Source organism: Guillardia theta (assembly GCF_000315625.1).
Source record: "Guillardia theta CCMP2712 unplaced genomic scaffold GUITHscaffold_59, whole genome shotgun sequence".
NCBI lineage: Eukaryota > Cryptophyceae > Pyrenomonadales > Geminigeraceae > Guillardia > Guillardia theta.
Window position 1 is genome coordinate 301,103 of NW_005434615.1, and position 11,463 is coordinate 312,565.

The 11,463-nt window shown below is 57.0% G+C and overlaps 3 protein-coding genes across 3 annotated transcripts; 1 reads left to right on the forward strand and 2 right to left on the reverse strand.

The window, feature by feature from the left end:
• Positions 1-3,124: 3,124 nt before the first annotated feature.
• On the reverse strand, positions 3,125-5,711 carry GUITHDRAFT_112459 (hypothetical protein; the record flags this gene model as incomplete). Its single annotated transcript, XM_005828411.1, has 7 exons — positions 3,125-3,901; positions 4,103-4,238; positions 4,465-4,502; positions 4,587-4,766; positions 4,822-4,930; positions 4,978-5,311; positions 5,549-5,711. 7 exons carry the CDS (start codon positions 5,709-5,711, stop codon positions 3,125-3,127), a joined length of 1,737 nt encoding a protein of 578 aa, XP_005828468.1.
• A 939-nt stretch (positions 5,712-6,650) lies between these two features.
• Positions 6,651-7,868, forward strand: GUITHDRAFT_112460 (hypothetical protein; the record flags this gene model as incomplete). Its single annotated transcript, XM_005828412.1, has 2 exons — positions 6,651-7,704; positions 7,759-7,868. The coding sequence occupies 2 exons, from the start codon at positions 6,651-6,653 to the stop codon at positions 7,866-7,868; spliced, it is 1,164 nt and encodes a 387-aa protein (XP_005828469.1).
• Positions 7,869-7,942: 74 nt separating this feature from the next.
• Positions 7,943-9,023, reverse strand: GUITHDRAFT_112461 (hypothetical protein; the record flags this gene model as incomplete). The annotated part of the gene is made up of 5 exons (XM_005828413.1): positions 7,943-7,963; positions 8,012-8,123; positions 8,171-8,688; positions 8,737-8,842; positions 8,947-9,023. The coding sequence occupies 5 exons, from the start codon at positions 9,021-9,023 to the stop codon at positions 7,943-7,945; spliced, it is 834 nt and encodes a 277-aa protein (XP_005828470.1).
• Positions 9,024-11,463: the final 2,440 nt, after the last annotated feature.

Here is an 11,463-nt window from a genome sequence, read left to right on the forward strand (position 1 = left end):
CTCGTGTTGGACACTTCGTCGCCGACGAACGATGACTGGAGAGGAATGTGGTTGACAATCAACGATGCGACGGGAATGCAGCAGCACAAGACCAAGATCATCTCGTCTGTTGGGGCCACCATCACGCTTGCAACCAGCATCCCCTCCACGATCAGTTCGGAGGATTTGGTTTCTTTCATCATCCACGGATGGGAAGATGGTGGTCGCCCCTGTGACGCCAGCAGCGGAAGCGTGAAGCTCATCCCCAAGGTGTGCAACACAGTCATCGACCAGGGAACAGTGCAAGCTGTGGGATACTCGGTCGTTGCTGCCACCATTGACGACCAGGGCTCTGGCTACTTTGCTGGAGACTTGGTTGTCAATTGCAGCGGTGGATGCTCAGGATGGGGTTTGATGGGCAAATGCATCAATTCCAGCACTGGAACAGGTCTTAAAATCGTCATCACCAACAGCGGAAGGTGAAGCCCCTTCTGTCCTCCCGCAGTGCGCTTGTTCTGACGTTGATGCCTGCAGGTCATACTCACCTTCCAGTCCTCCTCAAGTCTCCTGCCCTTCGAACAGTCCTTCCTCCCCAATGGTCGTCACGGTATCCTTGGCTGTGAGGGAGATTCAACTTGCTAGCTCGGCCTCCATAACCGCTGGGGCATACGTGGGATACACTTTGTCTGCTGATGGGTCCGGGGAGAAGAGGACTATTGCGATGTACTTCGCTAATCGCACTGCTGTCGTCTCTCAGTCCTTCACCGACTCTCCGCTCGCCTCTCGCAACTTGTACACAGTGTCCGGCTGCCTCGGGTCGCAGGGCCCTCTCTACTGCCCGCAGTGCCCTCGGATCATCCGTGCGGATGTTGTCGACAACGGAGACTCCACATACAGTGCCGTCTTCACTGGAACGAGGAAAGGACAGTACACTGTCGTCACTTCACTTGTCAGCGCTGGAGGGCTTACGAGCACCTACTACAATGACCTTGACAACACTGTCTCCTTGAACTTCGGTGAGGGAAATCCTCAATCATCTAGAGTAGACAACATCTTGGATTGGTCGTCTGCAGACGGAAGCCTCCCTACGTCGTTGAGCGGAAGCAAGGTACCCCTCCTTGCTCCTCCTCTTCTGGCCTTGTGTACTGACTTCTTTCTTTCTCCCAGTTTGGAGTTCGCTGGGTCGGATTTGTGCGGCCATCGCAAGCACAGCAGTACACGTTCTCGATGAATCTGTTCAGCGCTGGCAACCAAGAGCGCGTGAAGCTTTGGGTTGACAACAGCATCATCATCCAACAGTGGACTTCCCTGTCCAGCACCTCCCCCAGCGGAACTATCGGATTCGGAAAAGGAAATGGATACTATGACATCATGGCCTTGTACAAGTGCACAACAGGCTGTAGCACCGCAGGCTACACTCTCAAGTGGCAGTACCAGACCACCACATCGACCAGCTCCGCCACCACTTTGGAAACCATCACGTCTGACAGGCTGTTCCAGAGGCTGGACGTCCCCAACGCTGCTTCAGGGCTCCGCATCCAGCCTGCCGTCACCTGCGCCAGCGAGAGCGTTGCCTTCGCGCAAGGCCTCACCCTGGCGACTGCAGGCGTTGGCTCGAGCTTCACGATCAGAAGCAAGGATGCGTATGAGAACGTGCGGGAGGACACCAGCGCTTCCTTCACTGTGAGCCTTCATGGGTCGGGCGGCACCCCAGTGTACGCAGGAGCTGTCATTGCCAATGCTCCTTCCACTTTGGCCACCTACACTGGATCCTTCACTCTGCAGAACGCCAAGGGCTACGAAGTGTTCATCAAGCATGGCAATGACAACGTCAAGGGTTCGCCCTTCACGCTCACTGTCAAGCCAGCCACTACCTGTGGAACCACGAGCACGATCAGAGGCACTGGACTCACCATGTCCTCGATCTCTCCCACCAAGTCTGCCTTCACCATCCAGGCTCGCGATCAGTTTGGCAACGCCAAGACCACAGGGCCGAACCAGCAGGAGTTCATCGTGCGTGTGGTGAGAACCTCGGGCATCAACAAGCAGGGAACCAACGGGCTTCCTCCCATGTACGACTCCACCGCCATCAACGTCCAGGGCACTCTACATGCCGACTACAACACGCCGACACTGGACGGCAGCCTTTCCGGCTACTACCAAGTTCCGCCAACTCCTGACCCCGCGAGTTTGATCCACTACCTCTACGCCTCATGGACTTCGGTCGGCGGCGTCGCAGCGACTTACTACACCTACACAGAGGTCGGGGAGGGCGGGACGTGGAGCTCGCCGTTGGACACTCTAGTGTCAGGGGCGGCAGCGAATAAGCGGATGGGCAAGATCGGAACGAACGCAGACAACACGTCGGCAGTGAACGAAGCGAGTGCCGGGCTATGGGGAGGCGCAGGGCTGCAGGCAACCGACAGCGCGTTCGCTATCCGATGGAATGGAATGTACATGAACACCAACCAGACCACCTACTTTAAGTGGGACAGCGGGTTGCCGTCTGACCGCGTTCGCCTGTGGATCGACAACGTTCTTATCATCGACCAGTGGAGCTCTCTTTCTCAGGTGACCCTCCTCCCTCCCCTCCTCCTCCCCACTCTCATCTCACCCTCTTTTGCTATTCCATCCTCTAACGGCTCCCGCAGAATTCCACGAATGCCTCCTACGTCTTTGACAGCATCGGCCAGCTCTACGACATCCAGCTTGACTGGAAGCGAGCAGCGGGCTCTCCGGCCACCTTCGTGAACTTGCAGGACTCCGAGGACGAGGTCACGTACACGGACATTCCCAGCAGTCGCCTCTATGTCCAGGTAGACCTCCTCCTCCTCCTCCTCCTCCTCCTCCTCCTCCTCCTCCTTGCCTCTGACCTTTTCATGCAGGAATTCATATCGGGGTCGCCTTATTATGTTTCTGTCAGCTGCTAAGACTCTCCAGTCCCCCTCTTTTCTCTTTCCTCTTTGTTATTTTCATCTAGTGAGTGAGTAAACTGAATGCAAATAAATGCTCTCCTCCCTCCTTCCAGTCCTCTCCCCTCCCTCCCTCCTTCCAGTCCGCTGCTCCGTCTTCCTCTCCGTCCTCGTCCTCGTCCTCGTCCTCGTCCGTTCCGACTGCTTCTGAGCTATCAGAGCTCTCCTTGCTGCTAGACCAGCATGTCAGCTTCAGGTCGCAGCATCTTCGTTGTGTTCTGCTGGTCCGCGTCCCAGCGCCCTAGGAAAGTTGTTCCTTCCTCCGTCACCCGTGGGGCACCAAAGGGCAGCAGCAGGGAGGCAGGGGCGTGCAGGTCCTCTAGCACACCCTCCTCCAGCAGCAGCCGGGCTAGCCCCCGCCAGAACGACACGCTGCGGCTCGGGCAGCTCTTGTGCCAGGAACTCACTGCCTCCTGCCATGTTCCCCTGTCCCACGTCTCCCCCCCCTTCCCATGCACCTCGCGCAGCAAGGTGGCGGCCTCTTTGCCCAGCTGCTGCTCGGGCTGCTGGCCCTGACTGCAGACGTCGCACTTGCGACAGGGAGGAGCAGCCTCGTCTCCCAGCCTGCTAAGGATCTGCTGGAGACGGCAGCGGTTGAGCCTCACGGCGTAGAGGAAGACGGCGGTCAGCCCTCGCTGCAGCGTCGCTCGTCGCTCCTCGTCGCACTGCGAGGGCAGCAGCGACGGGACCCCCCGGAAGTCCACGAAGAGAGCACACTTGGCCTCCTCCCCGTCTCGTCCGGCCCGTCCTGCCTCCTGGAAGTACTGCTCCAGCCCCTGTGGCCACCCATAGTGGACGACCAGCCGCACGTCAGGCTTGTTGATGCCCATCCCGAAGGCTACGGTAGCGACGATGCACTTGCACTTGTTCCTCATGAAGTCCTGCTGGACCTTGTGCAGGTGATGCTTCGTGAGCCCGGCATGGAAGGGCTCTGCTGATACCCCGAGCTTCTGCAAGGCTGAAGTCACCAGCACCTTCGAACCTCTCCAGAGATGATGATGATGATGATGATGATGATGATGATGATGATGATGATGATGATGATGATGATGATGATGATGATGATGATGATGATGATGATGATGATGATGATGATGATGATGATGATGATGATGATGATGATGATGATGATGATGATGATGTCTCCTCACCCGCAGCTTCATGGCAATCAGCTTGACAAGGTTTCGCGTCGGGGCATAGATAATGATCGACCCTCCCCGCGAGTTGCTCTCAGGCATCCGAGGAACGTAAGTTGAGATTGGCCGAGCCCGAGGGACCGTGTGCTCCCTGAAAACGCGCAGAACCCTCGCCTCCTCCTCCTCGGGCATGGAGACTCGATGCAGATCCTGGAAGGCGAGTCGATGGGGGTCAGTCAGACACCACTGGGGAGCGGGAGGGCTCGAGAGTACTGGCACTGCGCTACAAGCCTCCTCCTCTCCACCGGCCGCCCCCGCTCCTTCTTGCTTGCTGGGGTCGGTCAGCATGTGCAGGAGGAGCAAGCAGACAGGTTGACCTGAGCGTGCGGATCCCAGCGACGATCCTGTTGTCACCCTTGCCATACCGTCAGGCGCTACAAGAACATGCAGGAGTAGGGAGAGGAGGAGGAGGAGGAAGGGGGTGGGGTGGAGGAGGTACCTTCATCAGCAGCGTTGGGTCTCCCGCGTACTCGAAGTACGGAGCAAGGTCCTTCTCCAGGCACTGGAGGTTATCCATGTTGGTGTGGTGGACGGTGAAGCAGAGGTTGGGGCGACTGAAGGAGTTGAGGCACACGAACATGTCCCCGTTCCTGCTGCTCCCCAGCCTGAGGATCTTCATCTTCACAACACAACAACTCGTCAGACTCTCCCCGAGCTCGAGAGCAACCTCCCACCACGTCCTCTCGCACTGGAGGGCTTGCGGTAGCCGTTAGCGCCATCACAGGTATCGCTCCCCGAGGCCCATCATGCAGCTGCTGGAAGGCTCTACCAAGGTCGAGGTACCTGCGGAGCTCTCAGAGGTCCTTCCTCCCTCCTCCCGAGGGCCTCACGAAGGTCGGAAATCGTGTCCCCACTTGGAGACGCAGTGGGCCTCGTCGACTGCGAGCAGACACACTTTCCCTTGCTCATGGTGCAGGCGCCACAGGCTGTCGCAGATCTTGACGAGGGTCTCAGGGCAGATGTAGAGGAGGAGGTACTCTCCGCTCATCGCCCTCCCATGGACCATCTTGTCTGGCTGGGCTGAGCCGAGGTAGCAGGCTGAAACCCCTTGCTCTACGAGCTGTTCGCACTGATCTCGCATCAACGAAATCAACGGGCTGACTACGATGCAGGTCTTCCCGCTAATCATCGCAGGTAGCTGATAGCACACGCTCTTGCCCGACCCTTTTTTTGGCAAGTGTTATCGTCTTGAGAGAGATGAGAGGGATAAGAGGGATGGGAGGGATGGGAGGGATGAGAGGGATGGGAGGGATGGGAGGGATGGGAGGGATGGGAGGGATGGGAGGGATGGGAGGGATGGGAGGGATGGGAGGGATGGGAGGGATGGGAGGGATGGGAGGGATGGGAGGGATGGGAGGGATGAGAGGGATGAGAGGGAGGGAGGGAGGGAACATGCATTACCCGTACTGCTGAGGACGAACGAGTCTTTTCCATCGCGCCATGAGTCGACGACGCTTCTCTGCCAGTCTCTCAATTGGATTTTCTTGGAGTTCAACCTGGACAGCCCCTGCTGGATCGCTTCATCCCATCCAAGAACATGCGGATGAGCGCATCTTGCCTGCATCAACAACAGCAGCAAGAGCAAGGGCAGCGGCGAGGACATGGCCGCTCTTTGTTGCATTGATCATAGACCCGCAGCTGCAGCACTTGCTTCACGATCTCCGCATGCTCGCATCGCGTCACTTGTCCCTGCCGCTTGCTCGTCCTCGCCGAGACAAGTCTCGAGCATCGACCCGACTTCTCTCCTCTTCCTCCATCTTCCCCTCTATGATCCCTTGACCCTCATTTTCCGTCCATACTCGGTCTGAGGCGGGTTCGGCGTGTAAGGTGCCCGGCCGGGCCGGGGCCCCGGCGTCACGGACCGGGCCGGGCCGGGCCCCCGTCGGGGGGCGGGCCGGGGAGACTGGGGGAGGGGTCACAAGGGCAGTTGTGGCATTCCGGACCGCCCCCGTTACTAATAGTTGCCACAATGCGGCCGCAGGGCCGGCCGTAGCGCCCGACGGACTGTTGCCGGGTGCGGACTTGGAAGCCTTGAAAGACTTATTCGCCCGGCCTACTCGGAGTTCTGTTCGACCCCGGCTGCGGCTTCAAGGCTTGCTTGCTGCGGCTGCCCGGCCACCGGGTACTAAGACCGACTTTGAACGCCCGGGCCCTGTCGGAGTCCGACTCCCAGTGGCACTGGGACGGTCTGGCCCGGCGCACTGCGGCTGAGGCCGGCGACAGAGTCGAGGCGGGCTTGCAACGTGACTATGGCTGGTCGAGCGAAGGTACGGACTGCGAACATGCAGCGAGGAGGAGGAGAGGAAGGGAGGAGAGGAGGAGATAACAGAGAAAGGAAGTAGAGGAGGACATGACAAGAGGGAATGGGACAGAAGGACAGATAAAGCTAACGAGATGTGAAACGTACTCAAGTAGACACAGGATCTCAGAGAGCTTTATATGCTTGCATGCTTGTTTCTCTGTGTAAACCATCTCATAGGTGGTGGACCCCAAGCTCGTTAACATGCATCACTGCGTTGTCAATGCAGTGGACAACAAACAGCTGAAGAAAGTTCTCATGAAGTGTAAAGAGGGTGCGTCTTTGATCACGAGTTGTCAGTATTCGAAGGCCACGAATGTTTTCACCAAACAGAAGCCAATGATGGAGTCCAACTCGTCCGTCGCTTGGGTGGTAGCGAATGGTCTCGGCCTCGCCTTACATCTGAGCGGGAGCCTCCATGCCGCCGACCATGAGCTGAAGAACGCGTTGAGAAACTGCGAGTCGCTCTCATCGCAGGGATACACTCATGACGCCTACACGGACTTGGCCGGGTGCCTCAACGACCTCGCGGTGAACGAGAGCGTCATGCAGCTGGAGGAACCCTCTAGCCAGCCGGTAAAGCGCATGAAGAGAGCTCGCTACATGGCGGAGAGAGCATACAGACCCAACCAGCTGGTCCTGCACGGCTTGGACTCAAACCTTACTCTCCTACAAGCGAAATCAAGCTTGCAAGAGGCCAAGTTGCTAGCAGAGAAGAACGTGAAGGCTACTTCTTTCTTCTCGCCCAAGAAAGACAATCGCGACAACAACGAGTTGAGATTCCTGCACGCCAAGAACCTGGCAATGCTGGCTGACCTCAGACACAAGACTGGCTCGATCGAAGAGGGGTTGGAGACGGCCGAGCGGGCAAGGGAGATGCTCGAAGTAGAGGAACCGTCGGATGTGCTGGAAGCAGCGAGAACTTTGAACGTGCTCGGGAATCTCTTCTGGACTGCAGCCTGTGTCAAGCGGAAGGTAGGACGAGGGACGGGAGCGGAGCAGCAGGAGGTGAACGCGGGCAGGGTCTATGAGCGCTGCCTTGCGATGATGGGGGACGCTGGATTCCGGAAGAGCCATCCCGACTATCTTGCAGTCTGGACGAACTCGTTGGTGGTGAGGCGTTGGACGAGGGGGTTCCAAGAGATCGAAAAGGAGAGGTTGAGTTGCCTTCGAAGCGTCAGGTTGCGAGGGAAAAGTTTCACTGAGAAGGATCAGTGGACGTGTAACATCCACGACAGCCTCTTGAAGATAGGGAAGGGTGAGCCCAGTGTAACGAGTTGTTGCTGACCCACTGACTGTATGGATACCTCAGAGGCCTCAAGGAAACAAGATGAGTCGTTCCAGGCCTTGATCAGCATTCCTCCCTTCAGGGTGGGCTTTGGGTTGTTCGACGTGGTGAATTCGCTGGAAGGGAAGAAGTAAGTGGCTATGCGTTTCCTTACCCTTGACGAATGAAACTCCGTTAACACTGAGGACTACGAGCTTCTGCTTCCACCCTATCCATGTTGCGGCAGCAGCTGCAGGCAATTGTCACTACCTCGAAATGCCCTGTGGCAAATCTTTACCGAGTTGATGTAGACAGACGCAGGCATGCCCTCGCAGCCCCCTCCCATCCACTTTGGCATGTGGGAGGCAGGAATCCCTTCCTGCTCCATCTGCTTCATCGCCGAGGAGTGACTGGCAGGCTGTCAAGACCCCCACCCCCCTCGAGTGACTCGACTCACCCTCCAAGTAGGTTCACCTTGGCTACTGTGATGGGATGGAGCCACGGCTTGACTATCGCCCAAATCCCTCGGAAGAGCATAGGAGTGTTCACGACGTAGATCTTCCACATCGTCTCCGGGTAGTAGTGAGTCCCGACGTCGAAAATCCTCTTCAGCAAGGCTCTCTTGGAGCTCTTGGTGAGGCTGAGGGACACTCCGTGCAGATCCACAACGAGAGTGTGTTTGTATCGCTGCACTCCCTTCTCCCTGCTCAGGTTCCTCTTGTACATCCCGTACGCCAGCATCCGCTGACCTTGCAAGGCTTCCAAACGCTTCTCATCCATCGCCTCCAACTTATCCATGTCGATATCACCAGCCTTCAGGCACTGAAGGAAATGGCCGTACTTGTCCGTCCCGCACATCGTCTCAGGCCAGTACTTGTGGAAGTTGTCTGCATCCTCCATCTTGTGCTTCAGGAAGTTGTAATAACCAATCTCCCTCCTCCATGCGTATATCTTCTTCATGGCGTCTATCGTTGCCTGCACACCATCAGTTCAGCTCCACACGCCAGCATTCAGTGCAAGCACCTGCATCCTCGGATTCTCTGTGGCAAACCCACGGACGATTATGAGGACATCAAGAGGATCTTGTAACGCAAGTTGCTTCTCTTCTTCTGTCAGCGCAGCGATCACCCTGACCAAACCAAGTCAAATGATGACATGAAGACAGGAAACAAGTAACAGTCTAGAACATCACAAACAGAACGGTGTCGTGATTATGATGCAGAATACTCTTACCCATCAAAGAAAGGCTTCTCTTCCTCAGTCATCGGACTTGCCTCCTCCCTTGCCTGCTTGTCTTCTATCGACGTCATCCCTAGCACACGATCCCAGTCATTCGCGGGTCAATCGCTTGCTGCCAGGAATCAAACATCCATTCTCATGGATCTCTCGATCTCTTTCTCACACTTTGCATCCGAACGTCAACCAACATAACAAGAACACACATCATCCCCAATGTCTTCATCATGTCTCACAGAATCATACACGTGGACTATTCTCTATTTCCTGCACGTTCTCATGGTGACAGGATCCATCACACGATGAAGCTCTCTACCATGCACAAGATCGCTCTGATGTCTGCATCGTACACAGGTCTCCTCCTCCTCACGTCCACCCTCCCTCGCGTCTCTCCTCGTCCTTCCAACGATCGTCCTCAGCAGCGCATGCGGGCCCCGACAGAATTGACCCCATCCCCTCAAGCAGGGTGACCCTACCATGTCCTTTCCCACGCACGGGATATAATTACCACCCCTCCCTGTGACCTTCCACCGCCCCCCAAACATTCATACCCGTTCCTACACCAGTGTGCCATTCCTCCTGCTCCTGCTCCTGCCCCTGCCCCTGCCCCTGCCCCTGCCCCTGCTCCCTGCCCCTGCCCCTGCCCCTGCCCCTGCCCCTGCCCCTGCCCCTGCCCCTGCCCCTGCCCCTGCCCCTGCCCCTGCCCCTGCCCCTGCCCCTGCCCCTGCTCCTGCTCCTGCTCCTGCTCCTGCTCCTGCTCCTGCTCCTGCTCCTGCTCTTGCGCATCCTTAACCCCTTTGGCTGCCCTTGCCTCTTATTCGTGATGCTTGCTCTCTGATCGAGCCTCCATTTCTTGCTTCGGGACAACAGGAGCTTGTCAGGCACTTCTTAGACATCTGTGCTTGCTCCCGCTGGTGATGCAGAGTTGAACGCATGATAGACCTTTGTTAATTGACGTATAAACTTTCCTTGTATCCCCCTCTTTGTCTTCATCCTATCCATTGATCTAGCACCACATCCATCTATCCTACTCCATCCTCCGCCCCTCCCCTTGCAGAGACAGTACAAGGAACCATAACTATCATATCCCGAGCCCTCCAGCATGATATAGTTTCGCGAGCTTGCCGCACATGGCCAGGTCAGACTGCAGGGTAGCGATAAGGAGGCTAGCGTCCTTTCTCTCGTGGATCGCCTGTAAGATCGCCAAGACCTTGGGGTCGCGCAAGATTTTCTTCACCTCCTCGTCCTCCCTCAACCTCTCCATCAGCTCGGGCAAGGGCGCCTGGCGCTGTCGACATTGATGTTACCCTCCTCACGCAGATCAAGGAACTACCTGTCTCCCTCCCTCGCAGACGAGCTTCACCAGACAGTCTCGCAGCATCGCAAGGTTGTTCTTGTCCTCCTCCTTCAGCTCATACGCTCGCAGGCAGCTCTCCAGCATTTTCCAGTCCTCCCCGAGCACCTCGTGTGCGCGGCCCTTGAGCATGTGGCTGACGAGCCAGTCAGACGATCCTGGAGGCTGATGGAAGAGGAAGAGATCAAGAGACTTACGCAGTGTGCCAGTCGGGCTTCAGCTCTACACACCTCTCTGCATCCGCTAGCGCTTGCCTGCCACCAACAGTCACTCAGCAGGGGCAGCAGGGGCAGCAGCAGGAGCAGGAGCAGGAACAATCGAGTTCACCGTCCCCTCTTCATCTCAATGAAGCACGCAGAACGATTGGAGTAGAGCAAGTATGCGTCTGCTCGCTCAGCCTTCGAGTCTGCTGCCTCTGCTTTGTTGTAGAACTGGATTGCAGCTGCAAACTGCGACAGAGGAAGTGAGATCTACTCTACAAGGAGGGAGGAAACAACTTACATTGCCCTCCTGAAACATCCTGTCCCCGTTCGCCGTCTCCTCCTTGGCATCGTCCATTCTCCGTACCCATTCCAACTTCCTGAGGGTCTCCTCCTTCTTCTGCGTCAACTCCTCCTTCATGTTCGCCTCCACATGTCGATCCAGCAGTGCATCCTGTCAGGACCTTATCCTCGCCCTCCTCCCTCCACTTCTCTCACTCCACCTCCACTGCGCTCAAGATCTGCTCGACCCCCTTTCTCTCGTCTTTCGAGTCCTTTGCGCTCAACTCCAGGATCCTGCCCATCTTGAGGAGGGAGATAAAACTCTCTGTGCTGCTGTACCTGATCTTCTTCCTGTACACCCGGGTCAAAGTCGAAAGGTCTTCTCCTTTCCCCGCCCCCCCCATCCGCTCGTGACAGCAGCGGATCGCCTCTTCCATGTCTTTGAGCGCGGCAGTGTATGAGCTCAGCTCTGTGTATGCCGTTGCCCTGCTGGGAGATAAAAATCTCTGCGAGGAGGTCGACGAGGGTGACCTATTGGAGTAGAGCAGCGGATGAGGGCTCAGCTTTATCCCTTTGTCGTAGTACCTGCCAAAGCATAAGGAGCCTTTATCTACTCCTCTTCCTTGAACCCCCTCGAGCTTTCCTCCTCCTCCTCCTCCTCCTCCTCCTCCTCCTCCT